General features: G+C 42.5%; 2 protein-coding genes across 2 annotated transcripts in view; one reads left to right on the forward strand and one right to left on the reverse strand.

Moving 5' to 3' along the window:
* The window catches only part of CCDC93 (coiled-coil domain containing 93), a 32,119-nt gene extending 18,892 nt beyond the window's left edge, over positions 1-13,227 (forward strand). The window contains exons 13-23 of the mRNA XM_059476198.1: positions 661-723; positions 904-977; positions 1,532-1,613; positions 1,976-2,047; positions 3,179-3,250; positions 3,522-3,630; positions 6,132-6,214; positions 9,201-9,238; positions 10,049-10,133; positions 10,791-10,904; positions 12,077-13,227. Coding sequence (XP_059332181.1) covers positions 661-723; positions 904-977; positions 1,532-1,613; positions 1,976-2,047; positions 3,179-3,250; positions 3,522-3,630; positions 6,132-6,214; positions 9,201-9,238; positions 10,049-10,133; positions 10,791-10,904; positions 12,077-12,130 — 846 coding nt within the window. The 3' untranslated portion in view covers positions 12,131-13,227. The remainder of the gene's footprint in view (positions 1-660; positions 724-903; positions 978-1,531; positions 1,614-1,975; positions 2,048-3,178; positions 3,251-3,521; positions 3,631-6,131; positions 6,215-9,200; positions 9,239-10,048; positions 10,134-10,790; positions 10,905-12,076) is intronic.
* A 4,186-nt stretch (positions 13,228-17,413) lies between these two features.
* LOC132075657 (5-hydroxytryptamine receptor 5A-like) lies at positions 17,414-25,727 on the reverse strand. The gene is made up of 2 exons (XM_059476262.1): positions 24,954-25,727; positions 17,414-18,131 (listed from the first exon to the last, which is right to left on the reverse strand). The coding sequence occupies exons 1-2, from the start codon at positions 25,725-25,727 to the stop codon at positions 17,799-17,801; spliced, it is 1,107 nt and encodes a 368-aa protein (XP_059332245.1). The 3' UTR covers positions 17,414-17,798.
* Between the last annotated feature and the right edge of the window lie 195 nt (positions 25,728-25,922).

Genomic DNA, 25,922 nt, shown 5'->3' on the forward strand with positions numbered 1-25,922 from the left:
TAAACCATGTCCTGTTTTTGTTTTACTATTTGCAATCTTACCTTAAATCATAGGGAATTTAAAGAAGGATGTTCTTCTAAAATTAGCTTCTGTAAATTAATTGACACGTGAAATGTCTAATATTTGTTTATAATACACATTTTGCTCACTGCCTTATTAGACTTTCCATAGTTACACAGAAGAGAACCATAAAGCAGCTTGGTTATTTGGTGTGGCAGTGTCTGTAGTTTGGTGCCATGGTGCTTCTGTGCAAGTCTTGAATTGCCCTGACTTATTTGGAGAAGTATAAAATGGGACTCATTCTTAGCTTGGTGTGAAACTAGGCCAGTACAGCCAGGCTAGAAAAGTTTGAGCAGTTTAGCAGAGATTCTGTCCAATTCTGTTGGCCTCTAATTTGGAAAAGCTGTTGTTTATTCTGGGACTTCATGGACCTAAAGGATCAGGTGGTAAATGTTTGCTATTAGTAATTAAATATTCAGTCAGAATTCTTGCAATCAGTTGCAAGAGTAGCTGACAAGAAAAGACAGTGTTTGTTATGCTTGGCCTGCTGTTTGACAGACAACCATTATGAACAGCTCAAATATTCTCTGTTCTCCATTACAGGTGTAATTAGTGTGAATATAGAATCCAACTCTTTTATTTTTTTCTCTTTTGTAACAGTTGCAAGCTAAATATGCTGATCTGCAGGAAAAATGTACCAAAGCAAAAGAGACATTAACAGAGGTAATCTTTAGTTTTTTCTGTGCTGTTTGTAGCTGAAATTTTTTGAGAAATTCTGTTTGTGAAGGGATGTATTAAACACTGAAGGTGTTTGCAAGCTTAACTCACTGATCTCATGGTGTAGGAAAGTCAATTTATTATTAATCAATTAAGTATCAATTTATTATTAATTGTAACCCTTAGGTTAAGAGTTACAGTGAAAAGCTGGACAAGGAATTGGCAGCCTTAGAAACAATAGAATCCCAAGCAGATTCTAGGTAAGTTTCTTCCTTTGTTACCTTTGAAATTCTGAAAAATAATGGTTTTAAAATGAATCATTCAATGATTCTTGGTTTTTCAACCTTAACAAATAACTAACATTTAAAAATAAAATTATTCTCCAGCTTGCTTTCCAGAGACAGGGAAACATTGCAATAGGATTCAGTCAGAATGAAAAGTGTCAGTCTGTAGTTCAAAATAATTGTAGGTGTTTAAAGCAGAGGTACCCTAGACACATCTGACAAGTAGATGAGGCCTTCTTGATTTATTTTGTTCATATTTGAAGCCTTCATCTCACATAAATTAAATGGAAGTCTCTCAAAACTTTCACAGTAATGAGGTTAAAACATAACAAAGCCATCAGAATATTCAATGTAACACTCCACCTTTATTTTGACCTTGGTATATCAGTGCTGATATTTGGGGTTTTAATTTACCCAGGTTTTATTGTAAATTTATTTAGAACTAAGCTTGTTTTAATGTATATTAATTCTCCATCTGTTTAAATTAGAAACTAAAAATCTAACATAGTTTACTGGATCTTCAAATTTAGCATATTACAGAGTCTGAGAGCACTGGTGGCCATGAATGAAAACCTGAAGAGCCAGGAGCAAGAGTTCAAAGCACATTGTAGGGTAAGTTCCAGTGTCTTCTAGAAGGATTCATTTAAAACTTTGTAAATAAGCACTTTCCTGGTGTGTTGTTGTGCTGTGTGTCCTTGTCTGTCATCTGTCCCACCCCCCAGGTACTGCTCACTCCAGGTTTATATTGAATATTAGCACCCCTGGAGCAGGGAGGAGTGAGGAGGAATCTGAGCTGGTGTGGCCTTCCTTGATATCCTGAAGCAGGAAATGCTGTTTATTCTTCCAAATTTAAATATTATGTGTATGGTCAGCTCTGAAATTTTTTTAGAAGTTGTGTTGTCAAGATCCTTCCCTCATATCTCTTAAGATAAGAGGTCTCAGTTAAAAAAAATCAGCTTTTGTTTGTTTTAAAGGAAGAAATGGAGAGACTACAACAAGATATTGAGACTCTGAAAGCCGAAGCAGCGGAAGATGGGGAGGAACAGGTAAAGCAAAAGCCTAAGTTCTTATTTTCAAATTGCATTTTGGAATGTTTGTTTAAGTCTTTCTGATTTCTGGGACATTCTTGTAAGCCTTACAGTATCTGCTGGAATATTTAAAAAGCTCTGTAAAGCCACAGTTCAGGCTAATAATCCTAGAATACAGGAGTGTGCGAGCAGCAACAGCATTATCTGTTCTTTTTGCAGAATCCATGGGGCTCTGCTTGTAGATGCTTTTGTGCCTTTTACTTCTTTCTCTGTAGTACCAGAGAAGAATCTCTGGGTGTTGTGCTAAAAGCTGTGTATATCTCTGACAGAAACATGTCTTCCTCAGAAAGAATGTTTGGTTTGGTTGTTTTTTCTTAGAAGTGGGGTTATCTGAAGGGTGAAAGCACGAGCTTTCAGTGCCTCGGTGCACTGCATGCAGTGAGCTGCTGTCAGAAGTTAGACTTTAACACAAGTGCATCCAGACTGATGGCAATGAATAATGAATGAACAGAAAAGGAAAAGCTTCAATGACTTTATTTTCAGTGGGTAAACATTTGATGCATTCTTACCTCTGGAACAAGGCAGATTACAACTTCCATGATGCTGCTGTCCTCTTCAACACAGCATGAAAAAAATTAAAGTGCAAACTGAAATCTTAAATTTTTCAGCAAGGAAAAAAAACTATCTAACATAGTTTACTGGATCTTCAAATTTAGAAGCCCACACTGCAGGAAGTTTAGAACACATGTCAGAGGCTTTATGTTCTGTTCAGGTGCCTTGTTTATTCTTAACGCCACCGCTGAATCAAAGTATAAACACTCAGACAAGGGGTACTGACAGTCTTTGGATTTGTATCTTCATCTGAAGTGTGACTGTTGTAAAGCAGTGCAAAAGCTATTGATAACTCTTAAAAACTGAAATATCAAAAGTTAAAAATCATTTAAATGTCCTTGTTTAGAGTAAATGATGTCAGGCTTTTAATACAGATAATGAACTGTTATTCTAAAAACCCCCAAACAATGAATGGTGGTGTTATTGTGGGAGCCAAAGATAGGCAAAACCAGAAAACAAACCAAATCTGCCCATTTTTGCACTGCAGTTCTCGTATGCTACTGTAATACACAATTGTTTTGGGTTCTCAACTTCCAGGAGCCAAATAAGATTATAGAACAGCAATACAAAGCTGAGAAAGAGAAACTTCAAAAGATCCGCCTGCTACTGGTGAGTTACTCTTTGTGTCCTTACTTGTGTAAAATTGCTGATGTTTGTCTTATCTTGGAATTTATAATACATTGTCTTGTTGTGCTAATTTTAACAATTGTTTCTGTCACAAATCAATTGCAAAAAGAAAACAATAAATTGATCCTCAGCCAAAGCTTTTTGTTTTTAAAATCAATTATTTAATGACAAAGTATTGCTGGGGGGGCTTCATCCATTTTAAGAAGAGAACAAGAAGAGGCTTTGTTTTCTCCCCTCCTAACTTTCTATTCAGGCACGAAGAAACAGAGAAATAGCCATTTTACAGCGCAGGATTGATGAAGTACCCAGCCGAGCTGAGCTCACACAGTATCAGAAGAGATTTATTGAACTTTACAGTCAGGGTATGTATATCAAGCAGGACCATCCTGCTGAAGGCTAAAGCCCTGAAAGGAGGGCAGTTGCATTTTAAGCATATGGCATGTAACAACAGCACCTGCCAATTTGGTGGTATTTTAAAGGTTTTTGGTGTTCATGTTACACATCATATTTTTGAGGTTTTATAAGCTGGGCTTTAAGACTCCTCCTGAGGGTGAAACTTGATGCACAAGATCTCTGGGCTAAATTTTGTCTGCAGCAGGTTCTGTCATTTAGGTTAATAGCCAGTATGTTCTGAAACTCCTTAATTCACCATTTACAAATGAGGTTGCTGTGAGGTTGAATCGTGTTTAATTAATTTGCCTTATCATTAGATTGCTTTTATTGTTTCCACTGACATGGCATAACTGGTTCTGAACCAAACTATGTCAAGAACTATCAAGTAAAAACAGTTTCTTGAGGGAATTGACTTCTTTCATTTTTAATTAACACAATCCTGCTATATCTTGGTAGAAGCAGAATACAAATTGTCTTTAACTGTTATGATCAGAAATTATAAAATTGGAAAAGGTACAAATGGAATAAAATTTTAAAGTTGTTCCACTAAACTGATAACAGACCAGTATGCTTACTGGTGTATATTTAACTAACTTGTGTGTTAGCATAAGAAAACCTAGCTAATGATTCAGAGATATTCAGCATTTATTAAATAAATGTGTGAAGCAAGCTCTGGAAGGGTGGGCAATTCCAAACTGGTTATCTGAGTGGGATCCAAATCCCCTGCCCTGGTGAGGCATCTCCAGTGGCACAGTTCTGTGCTGTCCTCCACAGGTATTGTGCAAACACATGGAATAGATGTGAGTACAAGTCCAGTGCTTCTTCCCCCCTTTGCTGTGCCATGCAGTTTATTTAATCCAGTCCAGCTATAAAGAGTTTTGTTCTTTTTCCTTAAATTTTCTGCCCATTCTCTGTCATGTCTGGTCAGAGCTACCTGCTCAAAAGATGGAGCTTCCTTTATATCTGAAGTACTGAGAGATTAGCATCAAAGAGACTTGGGCAGCTTTGGGGGTGGATTTAAGATGCTTTTATGGGACTTTGTTTTCTAAAGTACCAAGTGTGAGTAGTATCTCAGGATAACACACTGCTCAGTCATGGCTGGGAACCTGGACTGCACAGGCTAAGCTTCTAGAGAAATGAGCTGGAAATCTCTAGCCAGTTTTTCTGTGCATTGTTGTATTTTTAGAGGTACTTAGAGGCTTTTCCCTTAGCCAGATTCAGGTGACCTTCAGTTGCCAAAACATGGATTTTTTTAACTTTGCTTCAAGGGGTTAGACAGGACAATCTTCAGCACTAACCTCAAACCATTGTGATTTTGTGATTTTTGCACCAGAATCCTTTTCAGCTATATTCAGTGTTTTGGTTTTGACCTAACTGAGCCTCTTCCATTGAAAATGTGTAAGAGAATCAAAGAGCCAATTGGTTCCCTCTTCTTCTTCCCCTTTGTTTTACCCTGCTTGGGTTCTGGTGTGTGCCCATAAGGCTCCATAAGTTGGCACAACTTTCCAACATAGGTGAAATATTGAAAGGTTTTCTGAGTTGTTTTGTGGAATCCACTCATGAAAGACTTGTGACTACCAGAGCTGCTGGAAGAGCAGAAGGAGGTGCATGAAGGAAATAGTTTGGGAAAGGCCTCTTTCATTTGGCAGCAGTTCTGCAAATACCAGGCTAATGAGTAAGATTTCACTGAGGTTTATCATTTTTAACCCATACATTTTTTCCAGCTTGTGCTTTCTAGCCAGAATTACTTTTGCTGCCTGTTGAACTCTTTCCTTGGGAGTCACAAATATATTGGATTTCCTCAGGCATTGAAGAACTAAAGGCTAGAGTAAGACTCAGCAGATTTGAGTATCATCTTGTAGACCCAAAGGGAAGGCATGTCTGAGCCTTACCTTCCCAGCTGAGCTCTGACCAACATCTGCTGTAACCACCTAAACCAGAAAATATTATTTAATTCTATCACCACGCATAGATTATGAAGAAAATAAAAAAAAACTTTAAAACAGCAAAAGCTTTGTTGGGCATCTTGCACATGTGTAGCTTGACATTTATAGTCTAATGCACTTTTTCCCCACACAGTCCTACCAAGATTATCTGCTCTTCCCTATCCCTGCTGAGCCTGTGCCCCTCCAACAGCCCAGGCAAGGCCACTGTGAGCAGCACAGCTGCCTGGTGGTGTCAGGGCACAGCACAGGCAGGCAGCTGCTGGTGCCACCATGGGCTGGCAGAAAGGGCTGCCAGCAGTTGGGCCTTAATTTAGACTCTGAGCTGTGTTGTTCCTCTAAGAGATGAAAGCTGGAGCCCTGCTGAGAGAAACTCTGGGAGGATGTTCCCTCTGCATGTACATTAGTGACTGTGTTCCATTATTGATAGTGGAAAATATGTTATAGAAAGCCTACAGAGTATTTTTACAGATTCCATTTTACCTCATATTCTTTTATTATTCTACCCTCTTATTTTTTGTTTGCAGTCTCAGCAACTCACAAAGAAACCAAGCAGTTTTTTACTCTTTATAATACACTGGATGATAAGAAAGTATATTTGGAAAAGGAGGTAAGAAAATGTTATTACTATTTTCCAAGTATTCAGTCTGTGGGGAAGGAAAGAAAAAGTTTTTCTGTCAGAGCAGACTTACTGGTCTTTGTAAACAAAAATGGAACAACAGAATCATAAGAATATTTGTAGTCTTGGAGGGGCAATGGTCTGTGTTGTAAAAGAATTGCTGTTAGTACAGCATGTTTAAACACTCACTGTGCTCTTGAAACATGAATAGCATTTATCAGCAAGTATCTCTGCAATCATAGCACCGAATTACCCTTTCCTCTCTTTTTAGTCAATACCTTTTAGTATGAACCCAGACCACAGTCAGTAACTTTGGAGAGCAAATTCCAGCTGCTGTCAGCAGCATCAGATTTAGTTCTCAGGGTCTGAGCTGCCTACACTTTATTTGCTGGTGATTTCACTGGGTCAGAAGAGTAGTTTTCATGAAAGAATGGTTTTTTCCCCCTCCTCTCTCCCATCTATGTAGTGTTCACTTCTTTCTTGGGCATAACTGAGCAATTTCAGTCTTCTTTTTTGTAATGACACGTGTCTGATTTCAGTAAAGATGGAGAAATAGGAGGAAACAAGAGTATAAATAAAAATTATGACTTTTAAAATACAAAATGTTTTGATAGCTCAGGTTTCTCTGTTTATTCTAATAAAATAAGAACAGACAGTGAGTTTTGCATTATTTAGATATATTTCTTTAGTTTGTGAGACAAGCAGTGGTCTAATTTCTGACTATGTAAAGACCCTTTTTCAGTGTCCTTTCACATCCTGTTTTGGAGATCATGAGCAACCATTTCCTTCCCTTAAGCAGCTGATTCTAATCCATGTTTAGGTAGTTTTCATTTTTCCATTCAGAACAGTCCTATACCATATTCTTAAAAATGTATGAAGTACAAACTATATTATTTAACATTACTTTAATTTCTCCCCTACATTAGTATTTAATACAGACTTATTTGTTGGGGGTTTTGTTTTATTTTTGGGGTGTTTTTTTGAGGGTAAACCTGAAAATTTAAAAATTATAGAGAGACTAGTCTTGGAATGGGGCATAAAAAGTAGATTATAGAGAACAGAGAAACAGAATATAGAACAGATTTACTTCACTGTTGTATAAACTGGGACTACTCTTGCCAAAATAATTCAATGTCTTTGGGGTTCACAGGGGGAATGCTGAATGTCTTCTGATGCCATCATAACTTAGTTAAATGTGTAATCTCATTGAGATTTCCTTGAGATGCATTTAATACTAGACCCAAGTTTTCAGCAATTAAATATTGTCTAATAATGTATAAAACATGTCTTTGGCATCTGTGCTTCACAAAGATTTCTGGAATATGCTTTTACTTTTTCTTGTTCCTGGGTTTTGGGGAGATTTTTCCCCTTTTTTCTCCCCACACCAGCCCTTTTGTAAAACACACTGAGCATCATTGCTTTAAAACAATAGTAAGAATTGTTGTACAGTTGAATTTTGGCTATGAGGGTTTTAATTCTGTCATGAAAGGTCTCTGTGATCATGGCTCATATTTAACCCTATTTTGAGAAAGATGCATTTTTTAAAAGGCTTTAAAAGTAACTTTTTCATAATGTCTTTCAATTTTGGGGTGTGTGTGCTGATTTCACTGTAGTGTGACACATCCGCACTCTTCCTATGCCATGGTTGTGCAGCACTGCTGGGCAGGGCTACTTTTCCTGGCTTGAATGTGTATATATACAGATATATATCTGTATAAACTGTAATTATGTTCTCAAGCACAGGCTTAGCTCAAGTATCTTGAGGCAGGGCTGTGAACATGGCAAATATTGATGAGTAATGCAATATTTTCACTGCTGTAAATTACAGGAATTCTTAAGCACCTTGGCTGCTTGGGAGTCTGTTCAGAATTTGTTTGAATTTATCCAAGGGAAGGTCAGGAACACCTGCAGATTCTGCCATGCCTGCTTATTTCTGTCTTTCAGGTGGAGGATTTTAGATTTAGGAGATGAGTTCAGCTTTCTGTGGCAGTGGGGCAGGTGATTCTGTTTGCAGCCCTTGGCTTTGCTTAGTGCAGAACTCTTCAAGTACTCATCAAAAGGAGAAACTGCTGGCAAGGCTTAACCACAGGAGACTTGCAAGATGCATTCAAAGCTGAGAGAAAGGATCACATTAATTTCCAGTTGTTGAATTTTAATGCTCTAGGCAATATGTAAAAAACAGGAAAAAAAATCAAAGGCAGTTACATAGGATGTATTCCATATAGTTTTATTAGTTGGGGGAATTTATACAAGCAGCAAAATATTCCTGGCAATAAATGTTATAAATGTTTATTTTTGTCTTCATTGGGTGCAATGCTACTGGCTTGTAAGAGAAGCCACACCTCTGAAATGCCATTCTGTACTTTTTATGAATTCACCTTTTAGCACCCAGTAAAATACACATAACAAAGTGAGTAATGGTGCCTGGCTGGTAGGGAATCTGTAAACCTCATCTGCACAATGAAAGCAGTGCAGGAATTCACTGCACTGCTTGGAGAGTCTTCAGAGCCCTGTGTGGAAATAGATTGTGTTGAGTTGTTCCCACCTCAAAGGCAAAAGTGTTTTTTCCTGTTTATTTGTGACGTGCTTGTGCGCATGTCAGCAGTCACTGCTGAACACTGGACCAGCATCTGCTTTTATGTCAAATTCCAACACCTGCTGAACACATGTACAGTCCATTTTACTTTATTGCTTTAGTTTGGGAAGGCATCATGCTGGAAAACTCTCAGTGCTATAATTGAGTGCCAGTAAAATTAAAAATATGTTGTGGTCCAGCACTTCTACTTCTGTCATTCAACCAGTGGGATGGACGTTACTAAATCAAAAGGATTGTGGTTTATCTTCTGAAAGAAAACTCGTGGTGATTTTTGTAGATCTGTCTGCTTTTGAGGGCATTATCTATTTAAAAATAAAATTCATCTTATTGTCTGTGCAGGAAAGACAAATGTGTATTTTCTTTTCTTTTTCCAACTCACAGGTTAACTTACTGAATTCTATCCACGACAACTTCCACCAGTAAGTTATGGTTCTTTATCTCCTAATAGTTGCAAAGAGTGGTAGAGTTGGTTGGACAAATGGGAGTGGGCACCAGTTATGGAGACTAAAAAATTTCTTAGAAGATTTTATAGTCATAAACTGATTTATAGAATAGTTTATTAACTCTGTTCAAGCCAGTTTGGGGAATCAAGGACTTGGAATTACGTAACTTTTATAGCAAACATATGTTTTCAATATCTGACTCTTTAGATGTGGAAATTCAGTCATAATTTTCCTGGAGTTAATTTAAATCTTTTCCTCCTTTTAGTGGAGTTGTGGTTATTACATTATGTACAAAACATTAGACTGGACATATTTCAGACATGTTTATTATAAACTACCTCTGTATTTGGAGATTTTGGTATATTGTGGAGTCTGTGTAAAATTATTGCTTTGGAAGTTCATGGTCAAAGATCAGTGTGTGAATCAGCCAGTGTTTATTTTTCTCTAATGATTTCAAGGTCTAAAATGACTTCTAGGTTTTCCCTATTACAATGTGAAATTGTGCATTTGCTGTTCTCCTAGACCTCTAGTCACCTTTTTACTATTCACAACAGAGGCTTTGCTTAAAAAACTATGGTTTTATTAGTTATTAGCAGTTGATCTCTGTGCCCATCTCTTTGGTAGCTGAACAGCTTTAGTGTCAGTGGTACCAGTGATTAAAAGGATGAATTTTTACACAGAACACTAAGCAATGAGAACTTTGGACATGGGTGGATGTGCAAGACAGCAGCAGCTGAGACCCAGTGTCCCACATCCCTGTCAGGTGTTCCATTTTCTCCTTTCCAGAGCCATGGCGTCGTCCGGATCTCGGGAGCAGTTTTTGCGGCAGATGGAGCAGATTGTAGAAGGCATCAAACAGAATCGAATGAAGGTCTGACTCCCCTCACTTTCTTTGCTAAAACCTGGGAATTATCTCAGCAAAGCCTCTTGGATCTTTCTGTGCACAATTATTATCCATTACATGAGGTGCAAATTAGGCAAGCAACTAAAAAGGATGATTTCTTTTCACATGCATCAGAAACTTCTCACCACTAAATGTCAATGAATAGAGTATGACAAAGGTGTTGTAACACCTCTATCCTGACAGGAATCTTATATCCCTCAACTTCATTACTGGCACTGTAGTGATTTAAATGCCTGAGACAACTGAATGTCACTGCAATCAGTGAGAACTCTTCCATTTGGAATGTGTGCGTGCAGTCAGACCTGCACCTCAGGCACGGTTTCTGACTGTGGGAGCTGATTGAAACTTTCTGCTGCTGAAAAGGGTCAGCAGCACCTCAGAATCCCAACCATCATGTGCCCTGTTCCCAGCTGCACCTACAATGCCACTGGTACTGAGACTTCAGCATTAGGCTCTTAATTTTTAAGAGCTGACCTAAATGTTCATTGCATTTCAAGCACAAGCCAGGGCTATCATTTATGAAGTATCTGTCTCCCCTAGTGTGTTACAGATAGCTGTTCCTTATGCACTGTGTCCATGTGTATCCCATATATCTGATCTCTTACCCTTCCTGCATACCAACAGATGGAAAAGAAAAAGCAGGAAAACAAAATGAGAAGAGACCAGTTGAATGATGAATACTTAGAGCTTCTAGAGAAACAGAGGCTTTACTTCAAAACAGTGAAAGAATTTAAAGAGGTAAGAACACTTTTGCTATGTTCAGCTGTCATGTTCTGTGACCTATTTGATGTACTTGTGCATTAACATATCCACAAGATTTCCTGATGTGATGCTTATCACACCATGTTCATGATGTACCTTGGTCATTTTCACCTTGTGAATCTTGGACTCTGAATTTGATTCTGGGAGTTCTTTCACTGCTAGATTGGCACCTCTCCATGTTACAGGGAGAGGTTATCAAGCAAGTGGTGTATTTAGGTTTTTCAAGTGGAATGTCATGAAGGTCTGTGAGCAGTTAGTTATTGGAGCAAAGAGGAGTGTGGAAATGTGTGTGAATGAGGAGGAAATGCAGGATCTTGGTCATTAATCTTCAGGAACCAGCCTTGTTGCCTAATGATTGTGAAAGCACTGTATAACACTTCATTGATTTAGCCTTTCCCAAGCTTTTAATCATGATGGGCTTCTGTTACTTGCTGTCTCCATGAGAATGAATGAGTGAAAAGGAATGCTGCAGGCAAAATTGTCATTTGGCTTCATATGTTCGAGGAAAAACATCTTTGTGTAATTATTCCTGCTTTGTTCTGAGACAGTTCCTTCCTGCTTCAGACAGAATGACAGGGGCTGTTCAGCTACTCTGACATGCAGAATTTTACATCCTACTTGCAGAATTTAGGTAGATTTATTGTTAGGTTTTTTACCTATTTTTCTTCCATTGCCATGTGAAGGAATTCCTGCTGAACTCTGCTACCCTTAAAAATAAAAAAGTCATGGTTGTGGTACTGAACACAGGTGTACTTGTGTGAATATATTTTCTGACTGAGAGTTGTTCCCTGAGCACTGACTCTTTTGCAAACTGTCCTGAGAAGTTCCAGATCACCTACAAGTAATGCCCATTTCAGATTTATTTTACTTATAAGTAAAAAGCAGAATTTGCTTTAGCTACATGCAGAAACTTCAGGTGGGTGGTCAAGCAGTGTTCCTTCTGGCTTGCATGTCATAAATTCAATATATTGCCATTGGAATAACATTATGGATGAATAAATATTATCTTCACCTCATCACTCACTCCAAGCTGCTTTGGATTGTGGAGATGTTTCAAAATGGAAGAAAGGGTTTGGTTCTGTTGATGTGGAGATACAGATGGCAGAGTTTGAGCAATTCCTCCTCACTTGTTTGCTCTCTGTTAACAGGAGTGCCGTAAGAATGAGATGCTGCTGTCCAAGCTGAAAGCCAGTTCTTCCTGAAGAGCTCCAGCTGGGGAAATTTAGAGAAGACTGTTCAGTCCATTGAATCTCTTTTGTGAGGTGACAGTTATAACTGCAATGTAGATGTATATATATAGATATATATAAAAAATATATATACACACAGCTGTAAAAGTCTGGTTTTTCCAGTATGTGTTCAGTTTACATTCCCTCATCACATGGCTGTACTATTCATTATTGCCTCCACTACACAGTAAAGAGTTAACACAGTACAGCAAAATAGAAATGTCTAATTTTATTTATTTGGGTTTGGGGCTTTTTTTTTCCTACAGTAAGGACAGTGGGAGTTTTTTATTATTTGGGTTTTAACACTGAATTAAGTGAAAATTCTGGAATAAGTTTACATGTACTGTGTAGTATGTCCACCACCCCACAGGAGGAGCACTGCAGAATGCAGTACTTTGTTAATTTTGGCCCAAAAAAACCCTTCAAACTCACTTTTCCAGCTAATAACTTCACATTATTTTAGTTTATACTCTAGCCATATATATAGGGTTCTAGAGGATAACAATTAATTTCTAATGGCTAAGAAAATGAAAACTTACCTTGGATAATTCCTGGTGTAAAATTATAGATCTATATTTTTATAAAGTCTAGCTGTTGTATAAATTTCTTTGAAATTTCATTTTTATATATAGAGAGTGTGCTTGTTAAATTAATAGCTCCAGGAAACAAACACCTTCATACTAGGATCACCACGTTATCCCTGGCTGGGATGAAAATCAGAGTCTGTCACCTGTAATATAGGAGGATAAAGATTGAGACATTCTGCTCTAATGAACTGATGCTCACCTTTGAAGACAACAACCTACTTACCCTGCTGAAGACTTGCTCTTGAAAGTTCAGAAACTTTGTGGGACACTTTCTGAGACATTTTTATATCTGTATATACAGTATTTTATAATTCAAACAGTTGCTTTTTGTACTTAACTCCAGGATTTTGGACTGGCTTCTTAATGTACATGACATCTTCAGGAGAAGAAGACCCATGTTCCTTTTCCCACTGACACTGATGACAGCACTGTTCAATTACTGTCTATGGCAGCAGAAATAAAATAAAGGATGTTTGGAATCCAGTGACATTCTGATATTGTGTTTTTAAGGTGGAACTTGCCTCAGAAGCTTTCCCAGGCTCCTGAATCACAAGTGCATTAAAAGATGAACTGTGTCCATAGTTAAATGAGTCACTGTGTTTGTGATGTCCTGCTCCTTCAGCACAAACAGAAAGGAAAACTTCCCACTGAGCCAGCTGGGACCTTGCTCCCCCACACTGGTCAGTGAGGGAATAGAGCTGGGCTGCTCCTCTTGGATCTGTTCAAAAAGTCAGTCTGCCCAGGACTGGCAAAATCAGATTCCAAGTCCCTTCAAAGAAGGAAAAATTTACACTCAGCCTTCCTTCAAAGAAGGAAACCTGCATTGAGTGCTGCTTGCAGAATTTCTGTAGTCAGCTTTGATATAGGAGGCATTATATCTGTCTACAAACTTTGCCCTCTATAAAAACAATAGAAAGCTCATTCCAGTTTGTAAATTGAATAACTCAGCTTTGGCACCAAGGAGACCTGCTTGGGAATTCAAGTCATGCTGTGTTTGTGTACTATGCAACTCTAAAAAATTAACTTGAATGGGCATTTCAATTTGGGATTTATCATTTTAATCAGAATTGCTTTTTAGCATCAAGCAAAATTTCCTAGGTATGGTAAATAGTAGGGTAAATAATGAACTTGCATGTAGAATAAATTATGTCCTTATTTGTTCAGTATAATGTTGAAATTTATACTTACCTGCTACAAACACAGTAACCTGGAAACTTCCACAAGGAATATAAAAATGTGAGATCTGTTGTTCTGACTAGGGCTTGTGTGATTTTGACTAAGATATAGATCTGAGGTTTGTAGAATGCAGTTATTGCTCACAAAGGATAAATCAGAGTCCAGATCATAACTCACTGTCTGGTGTAGATGGAGCCCAGGGCAGATGGCCACAACCTTTGGTGTGAGGCCCATGTGAAAAGGAGAAGAAATGAGCAGGTGAGGGTGTGAAAACACTTCCATCAGCTGTTTTTGCTTTCTGGCACAGGCTCTGTGTGTTGGGTGCCATTTCTCCTCAGACCTGGGGAGGAACTGACAGCAAGGAGAATCTGCCTTAATTCTCCATCTCAGCTGGTTGCAAGCAAGGAATTCTCAGAATTTTCCTTCTGTATTGCTGGATTTCCTTGTTGAAAGAAAAATGTCTTGCCCTGAACTCATTTGCTGTTACCTTGTAAGGCTTGTAAAGTAACATTTACAGGACTTGCAGCAAAACCTAATTTCTTTGTTAGTGTTATTAGCATTGTCTGCTCACACTCATCTTCCAAAGCCCTTTCATTTCTGCAGATTCTGGGCTCCCACATTGCACCTGATGCAGGATGCAACTCTGCCCTTCGGCTGAACAATAGGCTCCAGTAAATTTTTCTGAGAGCAAATTCAGTGTCAGGGAATAAAGTTTAAAACTAATAGTCCACTGCTTACAAGCAGAGATGATTGGTGTACTCAAATTGGCAGCTTGTATTGAGGAAATAAAGACACAGCATCTAAGCTGTGCCAAATGATGTCCCTTTAGAATATTTGGGTTGTTTTTTTTTCTGTTTGGATAGTCAAGATACTGTCATTAATCTTAGTTCACATGGGAGCATGCAGCAGGTTAGGCAGCAGCCACTGATAAATATTTTCTTTGCCCCACAGCAAGCTGTGAATAAAAACCAGAATTTTAAACCCCGAATCTGTGCTGCCACTCTTCTAAATGCAGTCTGCATTTAGAGGCAGTGTGGGAAGCTGATTTTGTTGAGAGCTTTCTAAAGGCACTGCAATGAAATGAAAGCTCTGCTTGCCTCTCGTTGCCTCTGGCTGTGTGGGAGGCAGGCTGTGTGAGCCCACACTGTAACTCTGCTGCCACAGATGCTTGGCTGGGCACAGCACTGCCTGCTGAGCTTCCTTAGAGCTCCTCACAGCACAATCCCAGAGGCCCGGCCCAGCCTCCTAAGGGAGCTAAATCCATCCTTGAGGAGGAGGAGAGCTGTGCCAGTGCCCTGCTGCTGCTCTGCTGCTTGTGCTGCAGGTCAGTGTCTGCAGCAGTGCCCTGCATGTGTGGCTGCAGGAACTGCACAGGGGCCTTGCAGCTCTGTGGTGTCCTCCAAGCTCCAGAGCCATGGCAGAAGTGCCTGCACAGCCTGTGCTGCCCCTGGAAGTGGAGCTTGGAATGTGCAGCTGGAGAGCACTGCAGCCAGACTGGGATGGGCCAGGGCACCAGCACTGGCACTGGATTTGTGTCACAGTGATGGCTTGGCTTACCAGCCTCAGGGACTACAGGCACTAAAATTTGTCCAAAACATGATTATTAGAAACTTCAGGAGTTACACATGCAGAAGATTTGTATGCTTTTCAACACCAGCTCAGATGACCTCTGCATTTCCTCCTTCCATTTCATCTGTTTGGATTTTAAAAGTTTTAGGGCAGTGACTCTTACATGAAAAAAATGAATTGATGTGAAAAATTTGTCAGTGGCTCTGAATGAGGCTGCAGGTTTTAGTAACATTCAGTCTCTTACATATATGCCTTCCTTCTGGTTTAATTAAGCCTCCAAACACTAGTTTGAATGGTAGCTACTCCATATGCAGGCAAGCTGAGAGTCACAAGGGAAAGTTATTTAAATCAGCATTTAAGTCTGAGTCACTGTCTAACAACTCTTTGAAATTCTAGGTAATTAAAACTCCTGAATTCCCACTGAAATGGAGAGAAGCATCCTCTGCAGGAATGCAAGACACACAGGTGGCTGTGGGCACAGCAGGTCACACTGGACTGTCACGGCACTGCAGGTGTGAGGTACAGCACTGCCTGTGCTCCTGACATGCAGCCAAGCTCCCTTCAGCTTCCTGGGACTCTGGGCCATGCTAGAAATACTCAGAGATGTGTCAGCTCTCCCACTCAGAGCAGGGGAGGAAGTAAAACCCACCAGAGAGACAAATATGGAGCAAGATGGACTTGGCAGTATGCAAGGAAATAGATTATTTTTGTATATATTGTTGGGTCAGGGATGTTTGTCAGATCTTGGGAAAATGATTTAAGGCTTAGGTTTGAGTCTCTGGGTTTTGGGGAGTCACTTACACCTGATGGCATCAAGCCTTTGTTACAGTAGGAGGAAGTTGATGCCAGCTGACAAATTGTGGCCTTCACCCAGGTTGGGTGCTGAGCACATGGATGGTGCCAGGGCCCCAGGCTCTCACCCACCACTGCCAAGCAGCCACACATTGCTGCAGCACACCTGGTGTGACTGAGCACCCTGTGTGGTGTTTGTAACACAGATGCCTGCTCAGTTTTATGGCAGCATGAAATAACCATGCACACGGCCCCCATTCACTTGGAGGTGTTGGTGTCTACCTTGAGCTCACCTGGGTTCCATAAAACAGGGAGAGTCTGAGCCTGGCAGAGTGAGAGGACAGCACAAGTGAAAAATCCTCACTAGATCCTCCTGTGAGAACACATTCTCAGGGGCTCTGAATAATTCTAGGCTTGCCTCTTAAGTTTCACTTAAGCCCAGGGGACACAGCTGACCCCTGTCTGCCCATCAAGCCCTGCTGCTTGCAGAGCACACAGCCCCTCAGTCCTGCCAGGCTGTGTTTCTGAGCTGGTCATCCTCTTTAATTTCACATCAACTCAAGGACTGATTGACCGCAGCATGTTTATTCCCTCCCAAATAAATCTCAAACCCGAATCCAGCATCCTGTTCATATCACCAACATGTCAGTACTGCTCAATTAGCAGTGCCCACGGTGCCTTTGCTAATGAGGAGAGCTCCGGCAGGGCCCCGGGGCTGGCTGGGCGGGATCAGCCGTGCTGGGTGTGACAGTCGTGCTGGGTGTGACAGCTGTGCTGGGTGTGACAGCCGCGCTGGGTGTGACAGCCGCGCTGGGCGGGATCAGCTGTGCTGGGCGGGATCAGCCGTGCTGGGTGTGACAGCCGTGCTGGGCGGGATCAGCCGTCCTGGGTGTGACAGCCGTGCTGGGTGTGACAGCCGTTCTGGGTTGACAGCCGTGCTGGGTGTGACAGCCGTGCGGGGTGTGACAGCCGTGCGGGGTGTGACAGCCGTGCTGGGTGTGACAGCCGTTCTGGGTTGACAGCCGTGCTGGGTGTGACAGCCGTGCTGGGTGTGACAGCCGTGCTGGGTGTGACAGCTGTGCCGGGTGTGACAGCCGTGCGGGGTGTGACAGCCGTGCGGGGTGTGACAGCCGTGCTGGGTGTGACAGCTGTGCTGGGTGTGACAGCTGTGCCGGGTGTGACAGCTGTGCTGGGTGTGACAGCCGTGCGGGGTGTGACAGCTGTGCTGGGTGTGACAGCCCCGGCACCGCACACACCTCACTCAGCCTGTGCTGATTGAAGAGCAGACAGGAGGCATTCCCTGCTTCCACCCTCCTTGCCAAACACTGGCGTAGCACATCTGTATTTCTAAGGGGAGACTGTAAACTCTCAGTAGGTTTATATCCAGACATCTTCCATCTTTTTCATCGCTCCTAAATCCCCTCAAGTAGCTCTTGTGCATGGCAAATGTTCATATCACAGGCATGTTTCCCTCAAGAAATCTCTCTATTATGCAATAATCTCCTCTGCGTCCCCTTTTATCTTTGCTTTACAAAAAGGTTCTTGAAGGCATTGTTGTAATTTTTGTTAAATGCTGTATAAATGAGAGGATTAAAGAAAGAATTTGAGTAGCCAAGCCAAAGAAAGATGCTTTTCCAGATGGGCGGGATGTTACAGGAACAGAGGGGACTTATTAATTCTGTGATGAAGAAAGGGATCCAGCACAGTACAAAAACTCCAATTAAGATGCCAACCATCAGAGCTGCTTTTTTCTCTTTCTGTTCTCTCCATGTTTCTCCATCTGTCTGGAAAGTGATAGCTGCATGACGAGCTGTAAACACCATCTGTGGTTCCAGCGAAGCTTCCTTCACCTCAAACAAAAGCAAACACAGTTTCTTACCAAAACTGTTTGTTTGAGTGAAGTATTTCTTTTAAATGACAGCACAACATCTGTGCACCTACCACAAAAGGCCTGGACTTCATTCCTTCCATGCTAAAAGAAAGGAAATGCCCCAGAGTGCCAAACTCACTACAATGGAAAAGCTGCCAAGTGTAGCTGCAAACAAAGCTAAATAAAGAATACCTGGTACCATGTGTGTTGTGGGACTCTTTTTCAATTTATTGTCTTGGATGCCTTCAAACCTAGGGGAAATGAGGTTGTTAAGGCAGGCAAACAAAGGCCTGTGTCTGCTGCCTATCCCTGCACCAGACTCATGCTGCCACGTGGCCTTCAGAGCTGCTCTAGTGAACTGCTTCAACAGAGCTTGCACCAGATCATCTCCAGAGCTCCCTCCCAAGTCCAACCATTCTGTGATTCTGTACTTTCTCAAAAAGTACACCATTGCCAGAAAAATACCATTTCAATAGACCTTCAGTTCAAACTCTGGCTTCAGTAGAGGTTATACAAGAGAGGAAAAAATTTCAGCTACTTCAGGCTGAAATTCTGCGCTTCTTGCCTCCTCTCACTGAGGGCAAACAGCTTCTGGGCAGAATTTGTGTGCTTTGAGTCTGACCAGATGAAGACACTCCTTAGAGATTTTAATCTGAAGATGGAAGTGTCTGTGATATTAAAGTTCTTCTAGGCACTACAGTTATGAAGAGAGTGCAATAAAAGCAACAGCTTTAGGCTGTAAAATTTGCCTGAGTGGTAATTCACAGGCACTCCAGATATGGGCCACTGTTATATTAGCTACATATTGCACATGCATGTGCTACCTCTGCAACAGAAGGAGAGCCTGTAGTGAGTATGAGCACAGCAATTCAGACAGTGAAGCACTGCAGTGGCTGAACAATCACTCTTCAGGATGGATGTCCCTGTCTGCACCCTCAGACACGAGCCAGGGCTGCAGAACATAAGGGCAGTAGATTATGGGCGCAGGCAAATAATGGAGGGAAATGAAAATCACATCTGTTCTGACAATTAAAATGGGACACCCCTCATGTAGCAAGGATCACACCATTTGTCTGCAGAAGGACTTGCTCTGCACGTCCTTAATCACACTCTGCAAAAAGGGATGGATGTATGACACGAGGACAAATCTGTGACAGCAACCCTGAAAGATGATGTCTGAGCCCTGAGGAGCAGTTACCTCAGTGCCTCTTGGGAACAGCCATACAAAGGACTTCTCAGGCACAGTTTGGAACCTTCAACTCTTGCTCAGAAGATGGAGCTTGCTGTGTGCCATCATCAAATCACAAAATCAAATCAGAGATTCTTCTCACGACTTCTGACTGCAGAATTTCCTAGCAGTGACCCCTTTATCACTTAATTGCATATTGTAAGAAAAGGTTATTTTGTTTCCTTTGCTAGAAGATACCTCAGCCCTCAGGTGTTTTCCACAATGAAGCCTGCATTTTCAGCCTGGTCAAGCCCCTACTGAAGTAAGAGGAGTTTATAAAAACTTCTACAGCTGTTAGGTCAGGCCTCTGAAAACAAAACAGCAAGTGAAACTAGATCATGGTACATTTTGTAAATTATTAGATCATGGTATGTTTTGTAAATTACTTGCTAGAACTAAATGCAGCTCTAACTGTATCAAATCTGCAGTTGCCAGTGCCAGCCCCAGAGGCTTCTCATGACTCCAGTTTCCAATGTAAGTCCCAACAGCTGCCCTTTATCCCCATAGCACACAGAACAAAGGACAAGTACAGAACCTGTGCCCCCATTTTGGGTGCACTGATGAGCACTAGCAGGCAGGCTGTGACAGCAGAAGAGGTGGTCACAGAGTGTAAATCAGAGCAGTCCATGGAGATGCCTTGGGTAATGCTGGAGCCATCTCTGCAGTGCTGCACACTGCTCTCAGTGTCTAGCAGCACACTCTGCCTCGGGCACAGATTTCCTTCCATCTGCCTGGGCACTGCTCCAGGAGCACTAGGGAAATATCTGGCATGAAAGGACTGCTCCTCTGAGGCCAGAATTTGGTTCAGAACTCGTGAAATCAGCTATTTCCAGGACAATGGGCTGTGAGAACTGCAGAGATAACTGCTGTTCTGTGAGACTAATAAAAAGTAAATGAAGGAAATGAGCTCAAGTACAAATCCTTCTACAGTCACAAAGGAGTTTGGTTGTAGTTCCAGAATTTATTCTTCTGTACACTGATCAGCAATTACAGTTCAATGCCTCTTGTTTGTCTGTCCCCAGCAAATTACTATTCCTAAATGGATACATGTTCCTAGAGCTGTATGTTCCCATTTCCTGTGTTCCTAGAATGTCACAGAAAACATGCCACCAAGGAGCTTCTGCCAAAATCTCTTGATTTAAAAATGTTCCTTACAGCTTTAATGATTGTTATTATTGATCCTTTGTGGCAGGTGCTCTGTGTGTGTCTGTCCTGCACTTGCAGGGCCTGCAATAACAAAACAACAGTAATGATAAACATCAATCAAATCTGCCTTAGCAGCACAAATGTAGAGCTTTGCCTATCACAGTGTGGTGCAGCAAAGGTCCTTACTGCCTCAGTGCAGCCCTGGCACACTTACTGCTCTTTGAACAAGAGCACAAGAAGAAAAATGCACAACAAATAATCAAAACAAAGAAAGGTCTACACTGTCTTGGATGTTCCACTAACATGACAAACAGCTGGTTTGACAGGGAGAAGAACACCAGCTTTCTCTCAGGATTCTCTTCTGCTGTAAGCAGGACTAACTGTATTTCTCCTAGGAAATCACTACACACCCCACTTTGCTTCCTCCCTCACTCTTTTCTGGACATTTTTTGCACCTGTTCTGGACAGCTGAACTTTGTTTCCTGACCCATCTCTTCTACTTGTGCAGAGGCACAAATAAGAAATAAAAGGTCTGAGATCCCTTCAGAAAAGGAGAATCTGGTTTTTTTTTTCTCCCACATTGTCCTGACTGGTTAAGTGAGTTGGAGAAGCTGAATGGGCCAAGGTGCAGAACAACACAGCACCTCTGGAGCTGTGGGGCCTGATGTTATCCAAAGGGGGAAGGACTCTCACAAAACTCTAAGGTTTGGATCATGCCTAATGTTTTCATATACTATATAAGTACTTTGAGAGGGCAGAAATAAAAAAAACAAAGACAAAATAAAAAAGACCCAACAAAACCTTCACCAATCATCAACAGAACTTGATTTTTAATTCTTCACATGAAAATTTAAGACTGATTTTGCAATTGTTACATGTAAGTAATGCAGACATTCAGATCCCATCATCCCCAATTTGCTGGGCTATCCCGATGCCACAAGTGATTTCATTGATTTAAAAGGGAACCATCCAGCAGTATCTGCTGCTTTTCAAGCAGTCTCATTTATTTCAATTGCACTGTTTAGAGAGAGAATTATTGCCTGCTGTCAACCAGGTGTGACAGAGCATAGCTCTCTGTCACTGATGATATGTCACTAGGTTTTTAATGAGGGTCACCCACGTCAGTGTTGCCTGCAGAATTCACTTTTCAGGGAGTTTCATAATCGGCAAGCAAAAAATTCTAAAAGCACCAGCTTAATTTAGGATCCCAATTTGGCAATTATTTTATTTCAAAGGAAACCAAAAACCAAGTTGTCACTAAAACCAGAGGCATCTCAGATGCTTCACATCCATCTCCCTCACCTGAACTTTTTCAAAGGTTTTGAAAAGTATTTTTCAAAAACACAAGTAAAATTTTAACCAAAGAATGACTCAGGAAAGTTATTTTGTACCTATTCTATTCTGCAGCTCTGTAAGAACATAAGGTATGTATGCCAACTCCCAGTTTGAAAGGAATGCCCTTTCTCTATGAAAAAGCCCCAAACCATTAAATATATACACACGCCCATATATATATATGTGTATATATATATATATATATATACAAGGAACCTGCAAAGCACTTTGGTGCCTGACTCTGCTGGCTGACAAACATCAAGGTATCACCCTCACTGCTCCACTTGGTGCACTGGTTTTTCCAAGATTCCCCTACTGGCACCTGAGTGCTATGAGCTCAGACCTTTTCTGTCCTTAGACTTACCAGAATTAACCAGTTGGTTGTAGCTCAGGCCACCAAGTGCAGCCCTGCTGTGCATTTCCAGTCCAGCACCACCTGACAGCTCATTCCTGAGTGCAACTCAGACATCTCTCCCAGCAGGGATCACTGCTGTTAGTGCTCACCTCCAGACTGGGAAGCACTGCCAGCCTTGGGCATCGTCTGCCAAAAACTCCCTGCTAATATTCCTCAGATCAGCTGGTGCAGGGTAACCTGGAGTGAGGACTGACATAGATGCAGAGGGGATTCACATCCAGAGTCACAGTGACAGAAGGAAAACGCTGCCAGGGTGAGCATGACAGGTGAGCATTCTCTGAGAATGGAGATGGAAGAAAGTAGAGGGAGGAGAGACATCAAGGGAGAAAGAATGGGAAAATCAGAATGAGCTGATGGGCAAACCATGAGAAGCAGAGCAGAATTTGCCCCATCAGAGAGGACAAAGCTGATGCTGACAGCCTGATCACCCCTGCAAAGTTTGGCAATGTTATCTTTGTGTTTGCATGTTAAAAAACAACAGGGTTTTGCCAAAGAACAGTAGTGATGTGTGTGAAGATTCCCCTCCAGAATTCACTGGGGAACTGCTACTCTTCCTGTGAAAGTGATGGATCCTACTACCACAAGCTTAAAAAAGATCAGGATAACACTCAGTGAGTAAATCTCAGCATCTTAATTTAGAAAGAAAACAAGAAATGCATCCTGAATGCCAGCTTGCTTGATCCACAAGTTCATTACACGTGTGCCCCATGAGCTCTTCCTTCAGGAGAGGAGTAAAGTTTGCATCTGAATCACAGAAATCTTTTAATTTAAGTCAGCAAATGGAGCTGCTGGGACAACAGAGGAAGTCGCCGCTACACACCAATTGCAGACTCAAGAATCCCTGTCAGGAGAAGTCAATCACAGTTGATATGTCAATCACACCAATGACAAAGAAGACCTACTGGCTGGAGCATCTGCTGGCATTGCAATAACTCCCCCAAAATGGCTGTGTAGCTCACTGTGACAGAGCCCTTTTGCCAGTGCAGCCTAAACCAGCCCCCAGCCCTTGCATTACAAAAAGCACTCACCTGGCAGCCAAGCTCAGGGCCTCCTGCAGACAGAACCATGACATTGTGCAGCCAGAACCTGTCTTGCTGAAACTGTCATGTGATGTTGTCTCTCCACTGGCTCGAGCAGCAATGCCTCAGCTCATTTCACTTCCCAGAATTTTAGATTCCAGACATCTACTACTGTATGGGTATGTGTGTATGTAAAAGACAGAGCATGCAAACACACTACAAACAATCAGCTGGCTCTTGTGCTTTGAGAGATTATACATTAACTCCAAGCAATACTTGCATTGTACTTAAAACAATTTGGAAGAAATTTGGTGCGAACTAGGGGCTGAAGATTGTAGGGAAAAAAATGCCACAAGAGAAGACATTCTCTACTTTTCTAACAAAATTTTTGCTTTTTCATAGAAGATACTTTCATAAATCAATATATATTAGAAGCAGCTTCAAGACATAATGATCCAAATCTGCAAGTCTAATCACACATAATTACTAGTGCATTATGCAATTATTGCCACTGCAATTATGCAATTAACTGGGGACACAACCCACAGACTCTTACTTGTGACCATCATAATGAGCTTCCTTGCCTCCAAATGAAAGACAGGATTTTGCAGGGGATGAGGCTCTGCAGGATTAACCCCAATGGAACAAAATGTTCTCTGTAGGTATCTCTAAGATCCACACAGCTCATCTTTGGCTACTGGGAAGGGACTGGGCTTAGGAAGTGCAACATGTAATCACAAAAACATAAAGACTGGCAGGATTAAGAGCAAGAGTGGGTGACAGAAAACAGGGAAAGTTTACAGGGAACACAGCCAAGCACTGTGGAGGCATGGAATGGGTGACAGCAGCATCATGCAGAGAGCCTGACTTATGGAGCACAAGGAGCCAACCCCAACCCTTCTGAAGGGACACAGCTTTCCTGTTAGCAAGGTGTATCCCCAAAATGAATGAGACCTCCCAAACAGCTAGGGCACTGCAGGGTTATAGGCAATCTTTGGGATAAGAACATGGTTATGAAGCAAGTAATTTTAAAGCAGAAACGATTGCTGATTGTTTCAACACTATGCAGTGAGCAGCATTCAAGGAAAAATAGTCCAAGCACACCAATATATAAGTTTATATTGTGAATAGTGCTTAATTTGCTTACCAGAATGCATTCAGACACACAAAGTCTGTGCTGGTAGATAAATGTGCATTTATCTTGGTACAAGACCTGGAGATCTGTTTATCTTTTTTTAGACAAACCAATGCTTTTTTGGTTTTGCTAGAACTTTGGTTTCCCCCACCACATAAAGAGGAAAAAAAACCAAACGCAAGGAATGGCAAATTCAGAACAAAGAGACAATTTTCAAACATCTCTCCCGACTAGCAGTGAGTGCACCTGTCCCTTACTCTTATAACCCACAAGGAAAAAATAAGAACAAAGCTCTTCTCCAGGAGCTGCACTTTTTGACTGGGTAATTGATGCTCGCGTCCAGTCCGTGACAAACTCAAACACACAGGGAGCCCCAGGGCACCTCGCAGCCTTCTCGCTGTGCCGAACCCGCCATTGGGGATGGAAAAAAACCCCTCACCAGGGGCGAGGCCCGGAGCTGAGGAGAAGCAGGAGCGCAGAGCCCGAGGGAGCAGCGAGGGCTCCCTCCCCTTGCCCGGCCTTACCTGGGCAGCCTCGGGCAGGGGCAGCACGGCGTTCCTCCTGCGGGCCCCCATGTGCAACTTGGACGCCTTGTAGATCTTCCAGTAGACGAAGAGCACCACGCAGAGGGGCAGGTAGAAGGCGCCGCCCGTGGAGACGATGGTGAAGGACGGCTCCTGGCTGAGCTGGCAGCGCTCCTGCTCGGGGCTGTAAGTCTCGCCCCAGCCCAGCAGCGGGGCGAGGGAGATGGCGGCGGACAGCAGCCAGGTGAGAGCGATCATCACGTTGGAGATGCGGCGGCGGGCGAGCAGCGTGTACTGCAGCTGCCGGGTGACGGACCAGTAGCGGTCCAGGGCGATGGCCGTCACGTTCCAGATGCTGGCCGTGCAGCACAGCATGTCGAAGCACACCCACACGAGGCACAGCTCCCGGCCCAGCCGCCACCGCCGCCCGGCCGACAGTTCCTTCACCAGGCTCAGCGGCATCACCAGGGCCGCCACCAGCACGTCCGACACCGCCGTGGAGGCCACCAGGTTGTGGGGCACCCGGTGGAAGGCCTTCACTCGCAGGATGGTCGCCAGCACCAGCAGGTTCCAGAGGAAGGTGGCCACGGTCAGGACCACCAGCAGGGTGAGGATGAGGACGGTGAAGACGGAGAAGGGCTCCCGGCCCCTCCACGCGCTGCCGCCCACCACCGAGGAGGAGGCGTTGGCGTCCACGTTGGCAGACGAGGTATTGGCGCCCATGCTGGGCTGGCACTGGCCCCGTGGGGAGCAGGGGCTCAGGGACTCCGCCATGCCCGGGATCAGGGCTCGACCCCTCACCGCTGCCCCTTCCCAAGCCGCCGGCACCGTCCCCAGCCCCGCTGCCGGCGAGCGGCAGCCCCACACCGGGACGCGGCTCCGCTCAGCGGCCGCCCCACATGTGCCGCCGCCCCAGCGCTGCCCGCGGCTCCCGCCCGCGCCCGCCGCTCCGCACGCCCATCCCGGGCG

This window comes from Ammospiza nelsoni, chromosome 7, assembly GCF_027579445.1.
Source record: "Ammospiza nelsoni isolate bAmmNel1 chromosome 7, bAmmNel1.pri, whole genome shotgun sequence".
Lineage (NCBI taxonomy): Eukaryota > Metazoa > Chordata > Aves > Passeriformes > Passerellidae > Ammospiza > Ammospiza nelsoni.